At 43.1% G+C, this 21,226-nt stretch overlaps 1 protein-coding gene across 3 annotated transcripts in view; it reads right to left on the bottom strand.

Annotated features, from left to right (window-relative positions):
* Positions 1 to 19,470, bottom strand: part of GLG1 (golgi glycoprotein 1) — a 65,797-nt gene extending 46,327 nt beyond the window's left edge. Inside the window, exon 1 of one of the 3 annotated variants that reach the window (XM_082233451.1) lies at positions 19,017 to 19,470. In XM_082233451.1, coding sequence (XP_082089577.1) covers positions 19,017 to 19,415 — 399 coding nt within the window. In that variant the 5' untranslated portion in view covers positions 19,416 to 19,470. The remainder of the gene's footprint in view (positions 1 to 19,016) is intronic. The other 2 variants (XM_082233449.1, XM_082233450.1) reach the window with 2 other exon arrangements.
* Between the last annotated feature and the right edge of the window lie 1,756 nt (positions 19,471 to 21,226).

The following is a 21,226-nucleotide window of genomic DNA, read 5'->3' as shown; positions in this document are numbered from 1 at the left end:
GTCTACTAGGATACACGGCCAAGCTAAACTTTTTCTTTTTTAAAATATCAGCATAATTTTGTTCATACATCTTGACTGGCCATATACCCCAAACCAGCAATAAATTTTAACAATGGAACAGATACCTATATATAGCCCTAAGATCTTGTTCAGTGGTCTAGGTGCAAATTTAAAATTTATAGTCATCCGCATCAGCAGTGGAAGGGCATGAGCAACCAAGCACCCAGAATGTTTCTAGCCCTGCCAAGTTAAGGTGAGTTAGTCTAAACACCAGCTCATGTTTTCTTCACAAGGGACATGTAAATGAAGCTGCTAAAATGCCCGCTTAGTTTCTGTTTCTGATTGAACATTACAATTAAGCTGGCAAACATTTCTGGCATTGAAATTTGGATTGCGTTGAAGACAATGCCATTTTCTTTCCCCCCCCCCTTTTTTAAAATAATAATGATTCCATGCCACAAAAAACAATACAATCACACTACCACCAAATACAATCAAGATATAAAAACCACATATATCAATATTTAGTTTGTTATTTGTTATTGACCATCTTATTTCCTCCCAAACATTCCATACAAAAACACACATATGTGCAGACACCCACACACCCACATCCACAATGATAATAATGAAAGTAAATATTTTTTCCCCTTTTATCTTCCAATATCTTTTCTTCAACTTTGACTTCCAGTGACAATATCATTTTCTTGGTCAAATAAAAACTTCTTCTAGCAAAGCATTAAACATTAGCATACTTTAAGATTATGAACTGCCTTTATTCTAACTGATTTAGTCAGTTCTTATAATTTTTGGGGAATGTAAATGTGCTTCCAGTTTTAATTCTAATAAAAGATTTATGCTCCAGGTATGCAAAGTTTGAGCAATGCTGATCTAGTGAGTGGGACCTGCTCCTGTAGCCTCGAACTGCAATAAAGATTGCCCTATATTCATAATGAGAGCAAGCCACAATGGATTTTTCCTGGATCCCAATAAAAGATGCCGTCAAATTTGCTTCCTAAAATGTCCATCACCATCATGGTATGCACAGCTGGGGATTTAGGTTATTCGAACTGTAACACTCAAGGAAAAGTGGGACAAGAAGACAAAGCAGAGAGGCCATAAACAAATTTTAGTGCCCCCTCCCCAATTTTGTTAAAAAATGGTGGGATTTCCCTCAAGAAAATCAAGAGCAAGGAAGAATGAAGCCAAATGTCCTCTACTGATTTTACGACTCTTCAAGCCCCTAAGCAATGCATGCTTACTGATCCTAGTAGCTTTACTGAAGTCACATAGCAATGGTCTCAAGAAGGAATCATGAACTCACATTGTTCCTCTAAAGCAGGGTGGCCAAGTCCCCAGAGACTGCGATCTACTCACAGAATTAAAAACTGGCAGTGATCAAACCCCTTTTTGGGGGGTTCAGGTCAAAGCTGAACTTAGGGAGGACGTCTTCCGTTCTGCAGACTGTGCAACAATGGAGGGCAGGGCGAGGGGCCGGGATTCACGATTGACCAAAACCTCCTGAGGATCTACTAGTTGGGACATGCCTGTTCTAAAGCATTGTGGCTCACCAATGAGTTTTGCAGAGAAATGCGAGAGTGGGTGGCTTTTGTGCTGTTCCCTATGATACAAAAACCCATTGATATGCCCACTTTTGCCTCTAATTCTACCCACCACTGGCATACATCCCCTAGGGAATGTGTCTCTCTGGATGAAAAAGGTTCCTCACCCCTCAACTAAAGCTTCACTCTTCCTAACATTCCTCCACGGATATATTTTTTCTAGCACCAGACCTTTTAGACTGTAAATGTGAACGCAGGGTCTTTTTTACAGATCTATAAGCAGCTCTAGAAACCTTTTTGGGTGAAGAGCAGGATAAAAATATTTCACATAACCCAGGATAGCTCAGTTGGTAGAGCATGGATATCTCAGGATAATGGGTTCAAGCTCCACATTGGGCAAAAGATTCCTGCATTGCAGGTGGTTGGATTAGAAAACCCTTGTGGTCCCTTCCAACCCTATGATTCTATGACCTACACATTCAAAATTAGAAACTGTCTTCTTTCCTTCTGATAAATAAAAATAACAGAAGTTGGCAGCGTTCAACTCGAATCATAGTTCATCTTCCGCAATACAGATGGCTGAATCATTTTCTTTGAAATTTAGAATGTCTCATGCATTAGGTAAAGGTAAAGGGACCCCTGACCATTAGGTCCAGTCGTGGCCAACTCTGGGGTTGTGGCGCTCATCTCGCTTTACTGGCCAAGGGAGCCGGCATACAGCTTCTGGGTCATGTGGCCAGCATGACTAAGCCGCTTCTGGCGAACCAGAGCAGCGCACGGAAACACTGTTTACCTTCCCGCCGGAGCAGTACTTATTTATCTACTTGCAGTTGGACGTGCTTTCGAACTGCTAGGTTGGCAGGAGCAGACCGAGCAATGGGAGCTCACCCCGTCGTGGGGATTCGAACCGCCAACCTTCTGATCGGCAAGTCCTAGGCTCTGTGGTTTAACCCACAGCGCCACCCGCGTCCCTGTGCAAATAAACCCCCAACTAGAATAAACAGGCATATTAATTTACACAAGATACAGTGGTACCTCCAATTGCGGACAGAATCCATTCCGGAGGTCCAGTCGAATCCTGATGTTTCCGCAACCTGAGGACTGCTTCTGCGCATGTGGCGAAAGCCGGTAAAATACTTCCGGGTTTGCCGCGCATGCATCCCGAAGTTTACATAACCAGGGGGTTACGTAAACGGAGGTATGACTGTATTTTGGCATACTTTTATGAGTTAGGGCACTTCTGGGGACAGGCTGGCAACCTTTATGCTCTATTACAAATAGATAACATTTTGGTAAATTTGTTGAAAAGGAAGAATACTTATCCCTTCCAGCAACAAGTAGCAGCATGCTTGCTTGCTACTAAGTTCTCCACAGCGGAAGGCTGTGGTCCGCTTCCTTCAAGATCACCCAAAAGATGCAGTCATTGAGCTGTTGCAGTTCATTAAGCCTATGTTAAATTAATCATAGTGACAAATTATCAAAAGACAGGTGTGTTTGTCTATTGTAGCATTGCAAAGACCAACAGAATCTATGTGGCAGAAGCTTTTGCGGGCCATGGCCCACTCCAGCAGATGTGTGAAATGTTATCCTCAGTTGGTAGATTGTTCATGAAAGCTTTTATTATTCCATTAGCCTTTAAGATGCTTCCAGACTTTATTTTTAAAATTAATTAGTTTAAAAGCCAGCCTAAATCAAATATTTTAAAAAGGAAAGTTTAATTAGAAAAGAGACTTTGACGCAAGCTACCCACGTCCAAGTGACTGGCAAGGCACTTCCAACAAAAAGTCATTGTCCAAATTGCCCAAAAAAATTCAGCCAAGGCCACAAAGGGAGCAGAGCACAAGGTAATGCAATAACAGCTTGGCAACCTTCTGGTGGAAGTCCCAGAGGGACCCTCAGCTGAGACTTCATGTGGCCAGAAGCCACAGGATTCTAGAAAATCTCACAATGATGAAGCAACACTTGCCTTGCCTATGTCTAAAAGGGTTCACATTTCATTTAAGTGCCAAGAACAACCCAACTAATTTGTTTGTGAGCACCTTACACTACTGGGACACTAATGAAGTAGTGGGTAAAGGCATGGTAGTCCCTTAAGATGGCACAACAATAATCATCCCTTGTAAAAGCAGATGGTGGGAGTAGATTGCCCATACTTTTAAAATTTTGATGCTTACTCTCATCTCAGTACCTTCTCAACACCCATTAACTACAAATAAGGCCGATTTCAGACTTGAATGGGCTATTTAAAAAATAACTAGAATTTGGTTTTTAAACCTTAGAAAATAATATTCAAGGTAAACACGTTGAAATTAATGGACCGTTGTATTGGTGGTCTGCATGCAGAGAAAATGCATTGTATGTGGGACTGCTTTTGAAAGAGTCCAGCAGCTGTAGCTTGTTCAAAACGTGGCAGCCAGGTAGCTGATTAACCTCACCGTTGAAACTGCTGCACCAGCTCTCTTATTTGTTTCCAGGCTAACTGAAAAGGCTGGTTATGTGTGACCTTTAAAGTCTTCTGATTTATGAGCAAGATATCTGAAGGACCTCCTCTCCATATGTGAGCCTGCCTGGCTCATTAAGATCATTGACAGAGGGACCCTCTTGTCTGCTCCAAGTCCACATTTCTTTGTTGTTGTGCCTAGACTCAGAATTCCCTGCCTAGGGAGCTCTCATCAGCCTTCCGCTGCTGTGTCAATACCTTTTCCCAAGGATGGGTCGTACAGCTCAGCCTTATTATACTCATACAAATCTATTCCATTGTTATTGCTGCCGTTTTTTAGAATCATAGAGTTGGAGGGGACCCCGAAGATCATCTAGCCCAACTCCCTGCAATGCAGGAATATGCAGCTGCCCTTTCAGGGATCAAACCTGCAACCGCAGCATAATTAGCGCCACACTCCCAATTGAGCTATTCTAAGTGGTTCGTTATTAATGGTGTTTTTTGTTTGTGGCATTTTATTACTGTGTTAACTGCCTTAGACTTCACAAGGAAAGACAGACTATAACATATACTTATATTCCACTGATTGCTCCCTACCATCTATTTACAGCAGTGTTTCCCAAACGTTTTTGGGCAACGGCACACCTGTTTACCGGAAAAAAATCTCGCGGCACACCACCATTTAAGCCCCGCCCCGTGACGTCAGCGCGCAGCGTTACGCCGGGAGGGACGCACAAAAGTGAACGTTTTTTCCCTTCCCCTTGCCGGGGTGGGAGGAGGCAGCAGAGCGAGGGACTGAGGGACGGCGGCAGCTGAGGCGGCAGCGGCTGTTGTGGTGGTGGCGGCGATAGCGGGCGGAGGAGGAGCCGTCGCCGGGAGTTGCTGCTGCTGCTGTTGCTGCTGCTGCCCGGACATGCCGGCCTCCTCCTCCTCCGCTGTCTCGCGCTCCTCCCTTTTGCGCGCGCTGCCCCGCCGCTCGGCACCACCACCGCGGAGCCGCCCCCGGCTCGACGCGGATCCTCGCTGCCGCCGCCTCTCGCCGCCCGACTCGCCCGCCTCCCTCCCACGGCACACCAGCCGGTGTCTCACGGCACACTAGTGTGCCGCGGAACACCGGTTGGGAAACACTGATTTACAGCAATAACTACTGTTTTAGAGACCTTAGAACTAGCTACTCTTCAAATATCCGCAAATACTGGAAATTCCAACTGAAGTTCCTGTTCACCTTTTACTGGTCTCAAAGCCCTACCAGATCATTTCATTTAAGCATAGACCGGTCTTTGCCTGCTTGGTACCCTCAGATGTTTGGACTACAACTCCCATCAGCCCAAGCATTAGCACTGACACTCCTTTAGTAGGAGGAACAGAGTAGACTCATGCAAGCAAGAAGACTGAAGTTGAAAAGTGTCCCCAGCACAGTTTTCACGGCTGTTACACTGAGCATAACTAATTATGCTTTTGCTTTTAGTAATGTCTTGTTCTGGCTTTCCTTTGCAAAGTCTTGCTATGAAACAAGATTTTTCATACATTTGAGCTAGAGGGAGGAATTTTTTTCCCTCGGTCAGCATTTTCATTGTACAAGCCCACCTGGATTGGCTCCCTCCTACTAAGAACTGCAACATCTGTAACTGCTTTGAGTGAAGCCATTTGCTTCATTTTTTAAAAAAGTGAACAGAACTTTTAAAAAGAGCTCAGTTAGCAGGAATCCCAACGGACTATGCTATGATAGTTCAGTTGGTAGAGCATGAGACAGGGTTAAAGCACCATGTTGGGCAAAAGATTCCTGCATTGCAAGCAGCTGAATTACATGAGCCCCATGAGCCCTTCCAAATCTACAATTCTATATTCTATTCTGGTTAGAATATCAGGAGATACAACAACATGGATGCCAAGCAGCTCCCTCCCTCCTGTCCCCTAATACTACCCCCTCACCAGTAAGATATACTTCTTGGCTTGACATTAGTTACATACATTTACTCTTACTGTGGTTTAAATGTGAACCCCATGGGTTCAGCACACAGCAGTTGTCAGTCAGTGGAACTGAAAGCATGCAAGTATACTATCTGGACTCCTTCCTTCAATCAACCCAGAGACTTTGGCCAATGAGCAGCAGTCCTGATCAACATCATAGTGCAGATCCAAGACAACCCCAGCACGCTGAACTACAAAAAATAATCATGCAGGAACCAACAGGCAGCTGAAGTCTATTAAACTCTATTGGCAACCCACAGCATAATTGGAGAGCATGAATTGTGCAGAAAGAGACATACAAAGCAAACTGCTCTAGATGGTCCATCAAGCTAAACCAGCCACAGTGTTACAGGGAAAGAGAGAAAACCCAAAGCCATTAGCATCTACCGTAATTCTGCTAAAAAGATAGAAGAGCTGGCCAGTACCAGAGCTGCTTTTTCAAAATTATTTAGAAATATTAGCTAGTGGCAGCCTGCATGTTAGCAGGTATAGACAGATATTCACATCTACATGTCTACATGTCTACATATCTACATCCAGGTGCACATATATAACCTGTTTTGAAATATTAGCACTAGCTGTCAATTGGATTTAATCTGATTTTGTCAGAGAACATCTTCTCCCATACAAATCCACCAGTACCTAAGATATTCTAATGAATTCCACTGCACGAGGCTAACATCCACTAGAAGTAGGACCTCCCCTGTTGCAGACCCAATTTTGTGGATCCTCTGCCAAGAAAACACCACACAATATCTTCCCTGCTAACTAACACTTTTGCTTCTACTGGCCTTTGATCATTATATGACTTTGCTCCTGTGCTGCCTTCATCTTGCTCATAGATTGCATGTTATGAGTTTCACTGTTATCCTAGTTTGTGAACTGCTTTTCAAAATACAAATATTATATAACTGTGTATAAATGTTTAATAAATTTAAGCCAACACAAGGGGGAAGCCTCTTGCTGAGTTCTGCTGAGCACAGTAACCACAAATTTGTCAAGTAAGTAGCAGCTATGTCTTAACAAGTGCTTGCATATCATGCCTGTCAGCTGCCATCTTACTGGAGAAACTGTCAATATATCTAACTAACTCAGAAATGACCGATCTTGTCCTGTTCAACACCTCTGCACAGCACACTTTGTACAGAAGTCAGTGGATCCATTAATCACTGAAAAGTGCCAAAATAGTCATGACAACCTGCACCGCACACTCAACAAAAGGTCTGTCCAAGTGCATCCTTCAGCAAAAAAGGAGAGACATTAGTAGTCAATACTTTCACTTTGGAAGATACTTGGATTCTCAACTCATTCATTAGCTGGAATTGTGAGGATACATGATCATATCACTTATATTCCTCAAACAAAAACTCTCAAATCCAAACAACCACATATATCATTAAGATTTGCTGTGAGTTATAAAATCCCTGTACATAGACCAACTCAGTATTGCACTGTTCTGCCTGCTCAACCTTTGCAGGTTTCCTAATTGACTGCATTTTGCATTCCTTCTTCAAGAGCATGTGAAATTACTGTGGTCAGAATATCAATGTCATTAGTAAGCCAAAGGCAACGGTAACATAAGCATTTGACAGGTTTGTTGTTCTGACCACAATGGCAGTAATGTTGAAAGTTATGGCAGTAATGTTGAAAGCATCTATGCACTTGTTCAGTTTGCAACATGTATTACTTTTGCATCAGTTTGCAGTAATCCATGATGCACTCCCCCCCCCCCGGTTGTCATTTATATAATCAAAGTTTGAGGATCATCTTGTATACCTCACATCTTAGCCATCAAACAATTGTGCTCTCCTCCTTACTGTTGGTGGCTGCATGTTTATACATGAGAGCAATCTGTCTACAGTCAAGTATGCTCTCCACTGTGCATCAAAGGTGAAAACATTTTTTCCCCATTATTATATGGTAGGTCTGGGAAAACTCCTGGTCTGAAATATTGCTGCTGCCAGTCAGTATGGACAAGACTGAGATCAAGGAGCTTCCTATGTGACTTAACCTGCACATTTCCCAAAGGTACTCTCATTTGGAAACTTACTTAGATGGACACCAAAGTGCTTCTACAAATACAATACAGATGCTGGCATTTAATTTATTCTCATTTGCCTTTTTTAAAAAAAGATATCTTTTGAAAGACTTTAAGAGCAAAATAATAGTGAAAAGGCCACAATGTCCATTTTGCATCTGGAGGCAACAGCACAACACACGACAGCATATTGGGTTAGACATATTAATAGATCAAACAGTTCAAGAATTGCAAGCCAACACTCAAACGTTTTTGACTGTGCACAGGCACACAAGGAATCGCCCCCCCCCAAAAAAAGCCCACCTAGTTTGTACCCGTTTTCCAGGTCCTGCATTCCACACCCTAATTCTAGCTGCTCTTTGCACCTACACTTTGAATTCGTGCTTCACGTATATGGGCAAACAGCTTTATTCCACACATCATCATACTAGGGTCTATCCAAAGTCACAATGGGGCTTTGACATGATTTTCTTACTGCGCCAGCTGCAGGAAAAATGCTGAAAGTAGAGATGCCCTTGTATATAGTCTTCATAGGCCTGACAAAGGTCTTTGACCTCATCAGCCAAAAAGGGCTCTTCACACTGCTCAACAAGATAGGATGCCCACCTGAGCTTCAGAAGAAGATTGTGTCCTTCCACAAGAACATGAGCAGCACCATCCAATATGACAGCTCACTCTCAGACACCTTCCCTATAATAAGGCCTATATTTTGATATTTTTCTTCCAACCAATGTTTACAGCAGATGAGCCCCCAAAACACACATTTGTCTGTAAATGCATGGGCTTATACCTGTACTATTAGAAATCTGTCATTTGACTGAGCATCACAGTATGGTTCAGATCACTGGTTTGGTTACACAGCTGCTAAACAGGGCCAGTGCAGGCTTACAGATATGGAGATAATCCAAACTAGCCCAGTAGTTGCCACATTCAAGCTTCTCAGTGAATATTCATTCCTTAATGGAAGGTTCAGCTGAGTCAATATTGGTTAATTGAAGACACAGATCAGTGAACAATAAATTATAGCTCTGATCATGAGAAGCTAATGCAAAAGGGTAGAACAGTTTACAGCCTGGTTCCATTTATTCTCCTTAAGGCATAAGGGCGCCAATATGCAATGCCACCCTGCAGAGTCACACACATACCCAAATAAATGTATTATGTCTCTTAACTTTATGAGAGAATCTCTCTTACTCTCTTTGGTGGAACTAAAGCTTAACACACATACAGTACACAAATGCAACATTTCATGCCATCTTTAAGCTGGACTCCTTGCTCCCCTCATCCTACCTTCCAGAAATAGCTGATACAATTTTCTGCCTCCTGCTTCAGTGCTAACATAGAACTATGAACTGACTCACAGAACAAAAGCAGCAGGACCTTTGCTCTCACACATATGAGGATTTCTTCACAAAGGACATTAACACAGCACAGGGCAGAATCAGAACACCCAGCAGTTATCCTACATGTAAATTAGGTGAGAATCTCCTCCCTATTCATCTCAGATAGCCTTTTCCTCCCTCTTTACATAATCACTACAAAATGAGTTATTTCCGTATCATCTGGGCACTTTTCAGCATTGCTTGTTTCCATTAAAATGTTTTCTATAAAACAGTATGTATTTAATTCTGAAAAGATCAGAAACTTTGGGTTTCACAAAAGTTGATCCATAGACTTTAGGGACATCAAATAACAGGGAGATTTTTCTTTAAACTAAAATGGAAACTTGCAAAGTATGCTCAACACCAGATCTGAAATAGGAGATATATATTTACTTGACACAAGACAGGCTAAGCATCTGCCAGCAAAAGCCTACGCACTTAAGATCACCATGTGCCCAAAATTGCTTGCTTCTTTGTTCTGGTTCAAATACAGTGGCACCTTGGGTTACAGACACTTCAGGTTACAGAACCCAGAAATAGCACCTCAGGTTAAGAACTTTGCTTCAGGATAAGAACAGAAATCGTGCGGCGGCGGCGTAGCAGCAGCAGGAGGCCCCATTAGATAAAGTGGTATCTCAGGTTAAGAACAGACCTCCAGAACAAATTAAGTTCTTAACCCGAGGTACCACTGTAAATGTTTTCGTACCAGATCTAACCTAAGAAAGAGAATAAAGCATTGGGCCAAAGAGAAAACAGAGATCTACAAGAAATCCCTCAAGGAAGGCCTTGTTCCACCTGCAATGTCACAAAACAGAACTAATAGGCAAAACAAACAATTTGAAACTAAGTCCCCCCCTAGCCTTAACTCTGAAACTGTTGGAGTAGAAGAGTACAGAAGGCAATGGTGAGAAAGGGAGGGAGGAAGAATAGGGGGGTGAGAAGGAAGCAGCAGAGAGGGTCACGGGGTTGGGTAGAGTCATGGGGCACCATGGAGGAAATAAACTCCAATGTGAACCCGATGCCCAAGTGCAGGAGCTGGAGAGGCAGCTGGAGAAGCAGAACAAGCAGCTCCACATCCACAGTGCCAGTGGAGCTCCAGGCGGCAGCCCTTAAAGGTTTCTTGGCTGACTTTGCTGCCATCCCCTGCCACCACCAGGAGCAACTGTCTGCCGCAGGGCTTGCCCAAACAAGGCCAGGCCCAAGCAGCCTCTGTTGAGCGAAAACAGCACAACAGGAAGCAGCCTAGTGCCAGCAGACAATTCAGCAGTAGAGGGAGTCAAGGAGAATACAAGCCTCCTGGATGAAGTGGAGCCACTGGAGGCTGAGGAGCTGGAGCAGCTGGCCAGGTGAGGAGATTCACCTGGCTCACAGCACCAAAAGGTATGCCTCTTTTGTGCTGTGTAAGCCAGGTGATCTATGGGACACTGCTACCCCACAGATTAGCTGATTTGTGCAGCAGGCCTGCTGCTCTGCAGACCAACTGATTGCTCATGCCAGCCAGCCAGATGGAGATGTTAGGCACCCGGACATCTTCATTGCCTCGCAAAAGGCCAGCAGCCTGTCTTAAAATGCAACTAGCACCTAGCTAATTTTGAACGCTGCTTATACCTTCAACATTCTCATTCTAGTTCTCCTGTGCTGTTGCTAAAACCGCAAATATCCTACTCACCAACTCCAAGCCACAATGTCAGGCAGGTGACAGCTACCATTTTTTAAACAGATATCCCATAGCATTTGCACATACAAAAATAGTGGCAATGTTGGCAGCTTAAGAGTTTTCTTATTAAGCCATGTAAATTCTTCTAAGGAAATCTATAAAAATTTCTAAAGAAATTAATAAAGACACTCTGGGGACCCCTGCCATGACAAATCCCACTTTGCCAGAGTTACGATTGGGAAGAACATAGAGATCACTTCCAACCACCTATCCCAAGAAAGTGAATCAGCTTCACCACCAACACACTGAAGGCCATGAAGACCAAGGACACAGAATGTTGAGAAACAACCTTTCTTATCCCACTTGTTCTCAGCCTGCATATGAATAATTTCTAACAGGCACAACTGTTCTAAGAAATCATGTGCACCTAGTAAAAGTTTGGTTAAGGAAGAACACTATTTCTCTGTACAATTCCTGCACAAAGGTGGAATCCAAATCCGTTACTTTTACTGCGTTTCCCTGAAGTATCTGTTCAGCTCAGATTCCGTGGAACCTGCAACATACTGAGGGGAAAAACAAGTACAATGAGTTTTCTAGAAGATTCATTCAGAGCATGAAAGCAAACACAGTTTTAACACAGTTCAAACTAGATAAGTGAAAAGGAATAGAACTGCCAGAGCATTCAAGTAACAGCAGTTAAAACACAAGCATGACTCATCACCACAGCAATCTATTACCCTGTGGTTAGAGAGATGCAGGAGTGGGGATTATCTACCTTAACTAATCAAACTGCAGTGCAGGGGCCTAGGGAAGAAGACCACTCTAATCAGCTTCCCTTCCTCCAAAGGCTTAAGACACATCCTCAGAGTACATCAATCCCTATTTGCTTCAGTTCATGCTTCTTACTCAAGCTATACAAGTGTGAACATGAGAATCTTGTCCAGACTCTGCTGGAAATAGGTAAACTACCTGCTTACTACATTTTTATTGGCAACTACCCATTAATGAGCCTTAACTAATGAGTTAAACAGCTATACTAACTGCTTAATGACTGAAACTCTTCTAGTGACACTGCTGCAAATCTCCAGGCACCATCTGCTCACTTAAATTTTCATACTGACAGGAAGTTATCATGCCTGTCTTATTGCAAAAGGCACAGGCAAAAGAATATAGGCATTCAAAACATTTTACAATGACACAACAGTTAAACATGATATCAATTCAAGAACAGTTAAACACGATATCAATTCAAGAACACCAGGCACACGTGCAAACACTTGCTGGAATTCCCTATTAAACATATACATACATAAAGTTTTCCATGTAGCTTTTTTTAGACATACCATCTTGGCACAACAGCCAGGCTGGGATCAGCAGCCATTTGGCTCTACCTCCCACACTCCTGAACTGTCTCCTACATAACACCTCTCTGCAGGAAACTTCATTATGTACCATTATGAAAGCTCTGGTGCTTGAATTTGCTTATTTTCTTCTTTCTTCCTCATTATTTTTCTTTTTGTATCATATTGGTTCATAAGCCATTTTTTAAAACTGTCAACTACTTTGAGTGGTTGGTTTAGCCATCCAACCCCAAACACTCACCAAGCTACAAAAGCAACAGTGGCAGGAAAATAAACCAAGCTCTGGAAAAGTAAGTCATGACTTGTTTGCTCATCTATGAGACAACTCTTAAACAAACTGTTGCTTAGTGTTATGTAGGAAGGCAGTAACAACAGTCTTTTTTTGTAATTAGCATAAGTATCCAACTCATTGGTGATTTTCTTTGTTATTCTTACAATGTTAATGCTTTAAAAGTCTTGATCAACACTTAATTGGTTAGTTCACTGAAGCAGCCACATTCCAATTTGTAATAACACATGTAGGTTTACTTTTAAACCCAGAAAAGTTATTGCAATATGCAAGAGGCATAATAGCACATTTTAGCACAGAGAAGAGTTGCAGGGGACAGAAGACAAAACTCTGCTAATTTATCATTAATGCAATGCTCTGCTCCTAATCTACCCAAGGACAGCAATCCTGTTGAGCACTGATGTTTTGTTACTGCATCCCCTTCTGGGATAAAGGTGGTATTTACAAGTCATCCACTCTACCCATAACTTCATGGACACAAATGAAGTCAAGGGTTTCAGGCTCAGCAGGTTTATTAAACTAAGATCAAATAGTGACCTACAAATTGTTGTCATCAACAACTTTGTTACTGCAAATTACTTTAAGCTAAACTATCTGAGAATCGCTGCAAAATATTCACCTTTTTTCTTGAAGTTACGTGACACTTGCAAATTTTACTAACGTTCTATTTTCACATTCACCTTTCATCAGTTCATTGTCCATCTGGTAACAAGACTTACACATATATAATATGTCTATTCAGAAGAAAGTCTCATTGAGGACTTACTCTGAGGCAGCAGTCCTCACACTTACCTGAATGCAGTGGGACCTAAAAGAAGGGCAAGTGTATTGTAATGGTTAGAGTGTTGAACTACGTGGGAGACCAGAGTTCAAATCCCTACTCAGCCATGAATTTCATTGGGTGACCTTGGGCCAGTCATTGTATCTCAGTCTAACCTACCTCACAAATTTATTGTGTGGATAAGTTGGGGAGGGAAAACTATGTGCACCACGAACTTCTTGGGGGGAAAGGTGGGCTATAAAGTGTAATCAATAAAAAATAAAAAAATGATTTGAGCTTGTTGTTTTATCTTTCTCTTTGGACAATTGTTTATCAGTATAAATAAATATATACAACTCCTTTAAGACAAAACATATCAGACTCACTGTTCAAGATGCTTTGCAGTCCAGAGGTACATGCCAATAGCACGGGTAATGTTTCTAATGGACTAATAAATTTTCTGGGCACCTTTCTGAAAGGTTCTGTTACTTATTGGCAGAAGTGGGCAAAAAAAGCACTCTGTTCCACAAGAAGGTACAAGACAGCATCCAAGCAAAAGGCACACTGACCCAGCTCACACTTAACACTTTTTGGTCCATGTTCTTGGAACAAGCAATGAGCAAGAGCATTCCTTCCCCCATATCCTCCTCTCTCATTCCCAGCTGCAAAACAGAGTTTTTCTGGTTTGTTAAAACCAGTCTTCCTGTTGCAATGTAATGGAGAAACTGTGATTTAACAGAACAGTCTCCACTGGAGGTTGTGATAAGGAAGCACTTATTTAAGTTTGTTGCTCTTTTCCACTCCAGCAAGCTATACTTTGTTGGACCAGGAACATTACACCCAAACCCAGAGAACACTCTTTGATTAAGTGGCTTATCCATTTTCTAAATAAACTAGGTCAGTATGTGACAAATACTTCAAATTCCAGACAAAGCAGGATCCTGCACACCACAGAACGGCGGCAGCTCTATGAAGATAACAGATGTCAAAAACAGTCTACACCCATCACAAATATTACACATATTAGGTTATCTACTGAATTTAAAGCAACTTGACAGCTCTTAACACACACAAATCAGATAGCAGCACAAGAAACACTTAGGCTAAAAAACTGAACCCTCTGGGTGACATTCCAATTCAACAGAATTTGATGATGTGAACAGCGTTCGAACCTCCCATTGTTCTAGGCATGTTTTGCAAAATGGAATTTCATTAGCATGAGCAGTTTTTGAGCTCTGGGTGCAGTACTGCTCCTAAAATTTCAGATTAAAACTGCAGAGTGGAAGGAAAAGAGGACCTTTTTTCTGCCTCCCCACTTCCAGCCACTCTCTAAAGACTGGAGAAGAGACCCTCTTAAGAATATTAGGGGGGCAGGCAAGGGAAACATGGCTTTGTTTTTTGCAGTCTTCAAATGAGGAGGAGACCATGTGAAAAATGAATATAAGATTTTAGCTGCAGTTCATTCATTTTCAGCTTTGTACTGTTATTAAAAAAGTATGCCTAGACATTCTGTTCTGCCATACCACTACATCGCCAACTCAAGTTTGCTTACATTAATTTCTCACTGCTACACTACCTATTGGATTTTTAACTGATGATACAAGACAAGAAAGTGAGAAAGGAATGTAACATTTTAAATGTTTTTATGCCATAGAAAAAGGGTTCCTAGTTCCCACCCCTTAAATTAAGGGTATGAAATTAAAATGATTACAGCACAACCCACTTGGAAGTCCCAGTTATTTCAATGGGCCTTAGACATAGTCATGTGTATACAGTATAGGATTAGTGTACAAATGATAAAACAAATTTGTACAATGTAGCACAGAGTGGGAACAATATAAATTGCAAAAATATGTTACTGAATTGAAGCTACAATGTTTTACAAACTATGCACACCAATCTGGAGTAAGCATTACTGAATTCAGTAGAATATACAGGTAAATCAGAAAATTGTAAATTTAAAAGGAAGGCAATTACTCAGATGTAGGAATCTGAAATCCCCAGTGTGATCATGTGGATGTAGTAACTCCATGTGTCTAACAAAACTTTTCAAGTACATTTTAGTAACCCATGCAATCATTCTTTAAGGAAGGTGAGTATATCTCTATATTGCAGGTGGCTGCTGGTGAGTGTGTGGACATCCCTATAATATAATCAACAAATCACAGTATTAATTTAGCAACAAAATTGTCTATTTAGCTAAATTATGTACCCATTATCAGTACATAACATATTGTGACATACACGAGCAAGCACTTTGACTCTGCACACCCCTCCAATGAAGGCTGCAGCACCCTCTAGGAGTTTTGACTGTGGAGAACTAGTGTTATGTCTGTGGCTTACGAAACTTTACTTCTCTGATACTGCTACATCTTAATGCACATTCATACAGAGAACTAAAGGGCACACTTGTACAATAAATACTCGGCAAGTGTCAGCTACAATTAGTTAGGCATAATGACTAAGAGACTGAGCTATCAGTAATTAAATATCTCTAGTTCAATTCTCTCCTCTGGAATAACCTCACTAGGTGGCCTTAAACAAGCCAGTCTCTCAGCCTTAGTCACCTACTTCACCCCCACCACCACACTCTATCTGCTTTAAAGAGGATAATAATACTGTAATATTACAAGGTTGTTGTAAGGATTACAAGTTAATAAATGTGAAGTGCTTTAAATACCTGAAAGCTCTACAAACATTGTAAGAAACAGGCCACAATCCAGAGAGGCATACATACCACATTCTGCATTATGCTTGTTCATGCTGAAGATATATTGACAATGAATGTCAACTCACAAAGTTCAGTTTCTGAACTGCACTCCAAGCAATGACACCAAGAGATAGGAAACCATCCAGACATAATTCATACTTGTTCAGGCACAGCACCTGCACACAGAGGGACGTATATGGGACCCTGTTTCCACTCCTCAGCATCAAAACAGTATGCTGGGCCATTAGATCAGTGGTTGTGCATGCTTCCTGTGTCTCAATCCAACCCTGCAATGCAGTCTAGTTGCTTAAGTTCAAGCCAGGAACGATGTTGGAGGGATATACAAATGTGACACAGAACTCCTGACCCCTGCAATACTGCATATCACAAACCTAGCAAAGAGGGAATGAGTGGAAATGGTGATTCGTTCACATGGCCTTCACTTAGTTTGGCTCAGCCAGAAAGTGAAACACTTTCTGAATCCAGGAACTTACCCATCTATAAAAGCAATACTAAACAATGAATTCAAAAATTCAAATCCAATGTTAATGTCACAGCATCAGATGACTGCTAGGGCTCTTTATCTTTTAATTTAAATAAGTAAACAATCTCACTTTAAAGAACAAACTATGTTTCAGTCATTTATTTAGAAAAGTTTATAAACAGTTTAATCACAAAATAAGTGTTTTACATACTTTCATTAAAATATTGGCGGAGGGTTCACTTTTAAAATATATCCCCCCCAAAACCTCACAACCAGCAACCTTTTCTGCTTGCAGCAAATTTCTATGCACATTTTCTCACCAGGGTTGGAAGGTTCAACTGATATGCTCTTTCTTGGACTTCTCCCAGAATCAGTTGCATTGCCAGAAGTGCCCAATGTAGCTCTAATGTGATGGGACAGTGTATCTGAGTCCACTGGTACCTCTGGTTAAGAACTTAATTCGTTCTGGAGGTCCGTTCTTAACCTGAGGTACCACTTATCTAACGGGGCCTCTCGCTGTAGCTGCACCACCGCCACGTGATTTCTGTTCTCATCCTGAGGTAAAGTTCTTAACCAGAGGTACTACTTCCGGGTTAGCGGAGTCTGTAACCCGAAGTGTTTGTAACCTGAGGTACCACTGTACAGTCTTTACAAGATTGTGGGAAACACTCCTGTACTGACTTAGGTTGCACTGGGATCTAGGGTTCTCAGGATGTCCAACTTAGAGCTTCCTAAAAATTTCCCCACTTCTTATGAAAACACACAGAAATAGCCAGACAGAGACCCAAAATAAATTTGGTTAATTTCTATTCAGAGAATGTATCTCAAAGAATGACAATGAGCAGTTATTAAGTCATTTCTGAGACTTGTACATCCTATATTGAACCATAGAAACACAGATAAGAATTTCAAGTTGAACAGCCTTCAGGACAGGCCATAAGGCAATGGTAAAGCATCTGTTTTGTGTGCTACAGTTTGCAAGGCCAGTCCTCAGCAACTCCAGGTAGGTCTGGAAATGTCCTCTATATGAAAACCTGCAAGACCCCACTGCCAGTCAATGTAGACACTACTGAGCTAGACAGAGCAATGATCTGACTCAGTATAAGGCAGCTTCCTCAGTTCCAATTTTTCTGTTTACAAGTAATAACTTGTGTAACAATCTAGTAACTCCAGCTAAACTTACAACAATTTCTATCAGCAGTAACTCTGAATTCATACATTCCTGCCAAGCTAGCTAGTCTGAAGCTGGAAACAGATTGTCAACCTAAGGTTGCTTCAAGAATAGGCATATTACATGTTGATATTGAAAACATGTATTGACCCAACACAAAATGCCATACTCACTATGGCAAGAGATCAATTACTTTTCCCATACGCGTCTCAAATTGCAAACTATTATTTGCTCTACAGCTGCTAAAGTGAACCTGTAGTTGACTTATGATTAAAAGCCACAAGTGTTACTAGCCTGACCGCACACACACCTACCTATATTAGTCATTTGTGGCATAGTGCATGAAAGAAAAAGAAAGCTCTTGTATTCGCAAAAGCCTCCCTACATGGACAAACAGAGGAGATTCTTGTCGCAAGCAGCCAGGTAAGGAGTTTTGCCAATCCTGAATTATAGGATCAAGCTGTCTACCTCTGTTGGAATAGAAATAGCAGGATTGATTCCGTTTAACACAACTCAACCAGCCACGAGGGTGTGACCGAAAGACAATCCCTACTCAAAAAGTACCCAGCATAAGCTTTATCTTCAAGAACATCACAATGGGGGGGGCCTATCATGATAAGTATATTCACCTGGGCCAATTCCCTGAAAAAGCAACGTTTTCTCTCTCTCTGCTCCTTTCCCCGTTTTCTTTTAAACTATGAATGCCAGGAATTGGCAACACCGCTGTCGGCAGGCCTGCTTGAGCCAGAAAACGGGCTCTGCCCACAGAAGTGTCCTCGCTTTCCCGTACAGCCCTTCGGCCTTTTCCCTTGAAAACAAGGATTTGCTCCTGCGCCAGAAGGGAAAGGGAGCTACCGGCGAAGGGGCTGCACTTGCTCCCTAACTCTTGGCAACCGAGGCCAGGAGGAGCTATGCATGCGCGCATGGTCCTGGCCGCAGACCTCCATCCTGGACGCCACTTCTTGGTTACACCGGAGAGTGACGGAGGACAGAGGTAAACCTGGGTCAGATGCAGGTTTCCTAAAATTGCCAGGAGAGGATATGTGCATTGCTCCGCACTGGGCTGGCCTCTCCCTGCAGCCGCCCGCCGCAAAAAAAGTTGCTCCATGGGGGTCCACTGCCCCGAAGCCCTCCCCCCTCCCCCGACCTCAGTTTCCCCACCAGCTAGGAGTGGCTCCCCGACCCGCTCACCTCCCGCACGTCCTGCAGGCACTCGAGGACGGCCAGGTTGTTGGCCCAGCTGTGCTTGGGGCAGACGCGGGTCACGTCTTCGCGGCACACGGGCTCGTCCGCCAGCTTCCAGCCGCCTCCCGCCGAGGAGCCCCCGCGGGGCAGACGGCCGCCCCCAGCTCCGCCTCCGCCGCCTCCCGGGAGTGCTCCCAGCCCCAACTGAGGCAGCGGCTGGCCCCCCAATCCCCCTACGGCCGCCGGCTGCTGGCCCGGGAACCCCTGGGCGGCCCCGACCGCCGCTGCCCCGCCTTGCTGCTGTGCCCGGGCTGACCCGAGAGCCACGAGCAGCCAGAGGAAAGGGGCGGCGAGGAGAGGGCCCGGCCCGCGTCTCCGGGCCGGGACACGTCCGCACGGCGCCATCTTGGATGCGACTCCTCTCCTCAGCTCCGCTCGGCCCGGCCCGGCCTCGCTGCCTTAGGCCCCGCCCGCCGCAGCCTGCGCGCGCAACGCCAACGGCACTGGCGGTCACGCCCACCGCCTCTCGGAGTGCGTAAGGACGGCGGCGACGTCGCCGCGGCGAGCAGAGCGAGGCAGGTGACGTCACCACCTAGCCAGGGAAAAGGGTTGTTTGTCGGAGAGCGGCGCGGCGCGACACCTACTGGCAGGTCTTTCAGGGAAAGGAACCGGAATGGCGCTCTTTCCTGTCGCCTCTCTCTCGTCATACACTCCGACCCTCTAACTTTCCCCTAAAGTTATTCTAATTTTTCGGAAATTCTTTCTTGCCCATAACAGCAAGACCACTTATTTTTATCAAGTTAAGATTACTGTATATACAGAGAGTGAGTGTGTGTGTGTGTGTGTGTGTATACGTATACGTACACAGTAATCTTATTTTCTGTGCAAGCAGAACTGTGTGCCCAGCAAATTGCCTAAGGCTCAATGGAACTTCCTTCTTATCTGTACTTTAAGTGCCGTGGGAGTAGTTTTTGCACACATTCTTTGCTCACAAGTCATGCAAATGCCATAACCTGTGGCTAATGCAGCAAACACCTTCCCAGCCAGGATGAATATGATTCTGCAAAGGTTGGCCATTCTGTACAGTTTCTAAAAATTCATATTCTATTAGTTTTTGTGTTGGTTTTAACAGTTTTTAGTTGTTTTTACTCTATTTTGTATGCTACCTTGCTATATAGAGCTAGTGTATTTAGTCTCAGAGACCAGGGTTGAAATCCCTAGCCACCGAGGAAGCTCAGATGGCAATCTTGAACACTCACTCTCAGCCTAACCTACTTCAGGGAGATGTTGTGAGGATAAAATGTAGAGGGGAAGAACTATGTAGACCACCATGAGCTTGTAGAAAAATGTGGGATATAAACACACATAATAATATTAAATAACAGGAACACAATAGTAGTCATAGTAATAATAAATGTTATGACTTCTCTACATAGGTAATGATACTGAAGCCACCCACACATTCCAGAGAACGGAAAGAACATGGTGTTACTGCAGGTCCTACCCTTGTTGTTGGTAAATTATATTATTAGAGATTAAACTATCTTTATTTGTAAGTAAGCCTCTTTGAGGCTTAGGCCAGCAGTTATGCTTTAGAAACTCAGCAACACAAATACGGAGCTGAATTCCTGTATCAACACTTTAATAGTCAAGAGTATGACTACTACATAGTACAGTGGTACCTTGGGTTACGAACTTAATTCGTTCCAGAGGTCCATTCTTAACCCAAAACCATTCTTAACCTGAGGCGTGCTTTCACTAATGGGGCTTCCCGCTGCCACCATACAATTTCCGTTCTCATCCTGGGGCAAAGTTCTCAACCCAAGGTACTACTTCCGGGTTAGCGGAGTCTGTAACCCAAAGCGTTTGTAGCCCAAGGTACCACTGTAATTAAAAGATATGTTCAGTGTACCTCGAATTCCAAATGGCGAGTGGTTTCAGACACTCAGTTGGCTTTACCATTGCACCAGCATAGTTCCAACTTCACTGCTGCCCTTCCTCACCCAGATATACAATAACAGAACTGTTGGGAGGGAGACCCTGAAACACCACCACGCCTGCCTTTCACCCAAGATAAACATTGAATTCACTCTGTCATTTAGAGTGGAGACTATGCAGTCACCTTTCAGCAAACTAGGTAAGTTTCACAGTTGTTCCAAACTCTGGTAGATTAGCTTACTACAGGACTACCTTGCTACATGGAAATATCCCAATCA

This window comes from Podarcis vaucheri (assembly GCF_965113315.1).
Source record: "Podarcis vaucheri genome assembly, chromosome: 7".
In the NCBI taxonomy this organism is placed as follows: domain Eukaryota; kingdom Metazoa; phylum Chordata; class Lepidosauria; order Squamata; family Lacertidae; genus Podarcis; species Podarcis vaucheri.
This window is presented reverse-complemented; position numbering and strand designations above follow the sequence as displayed.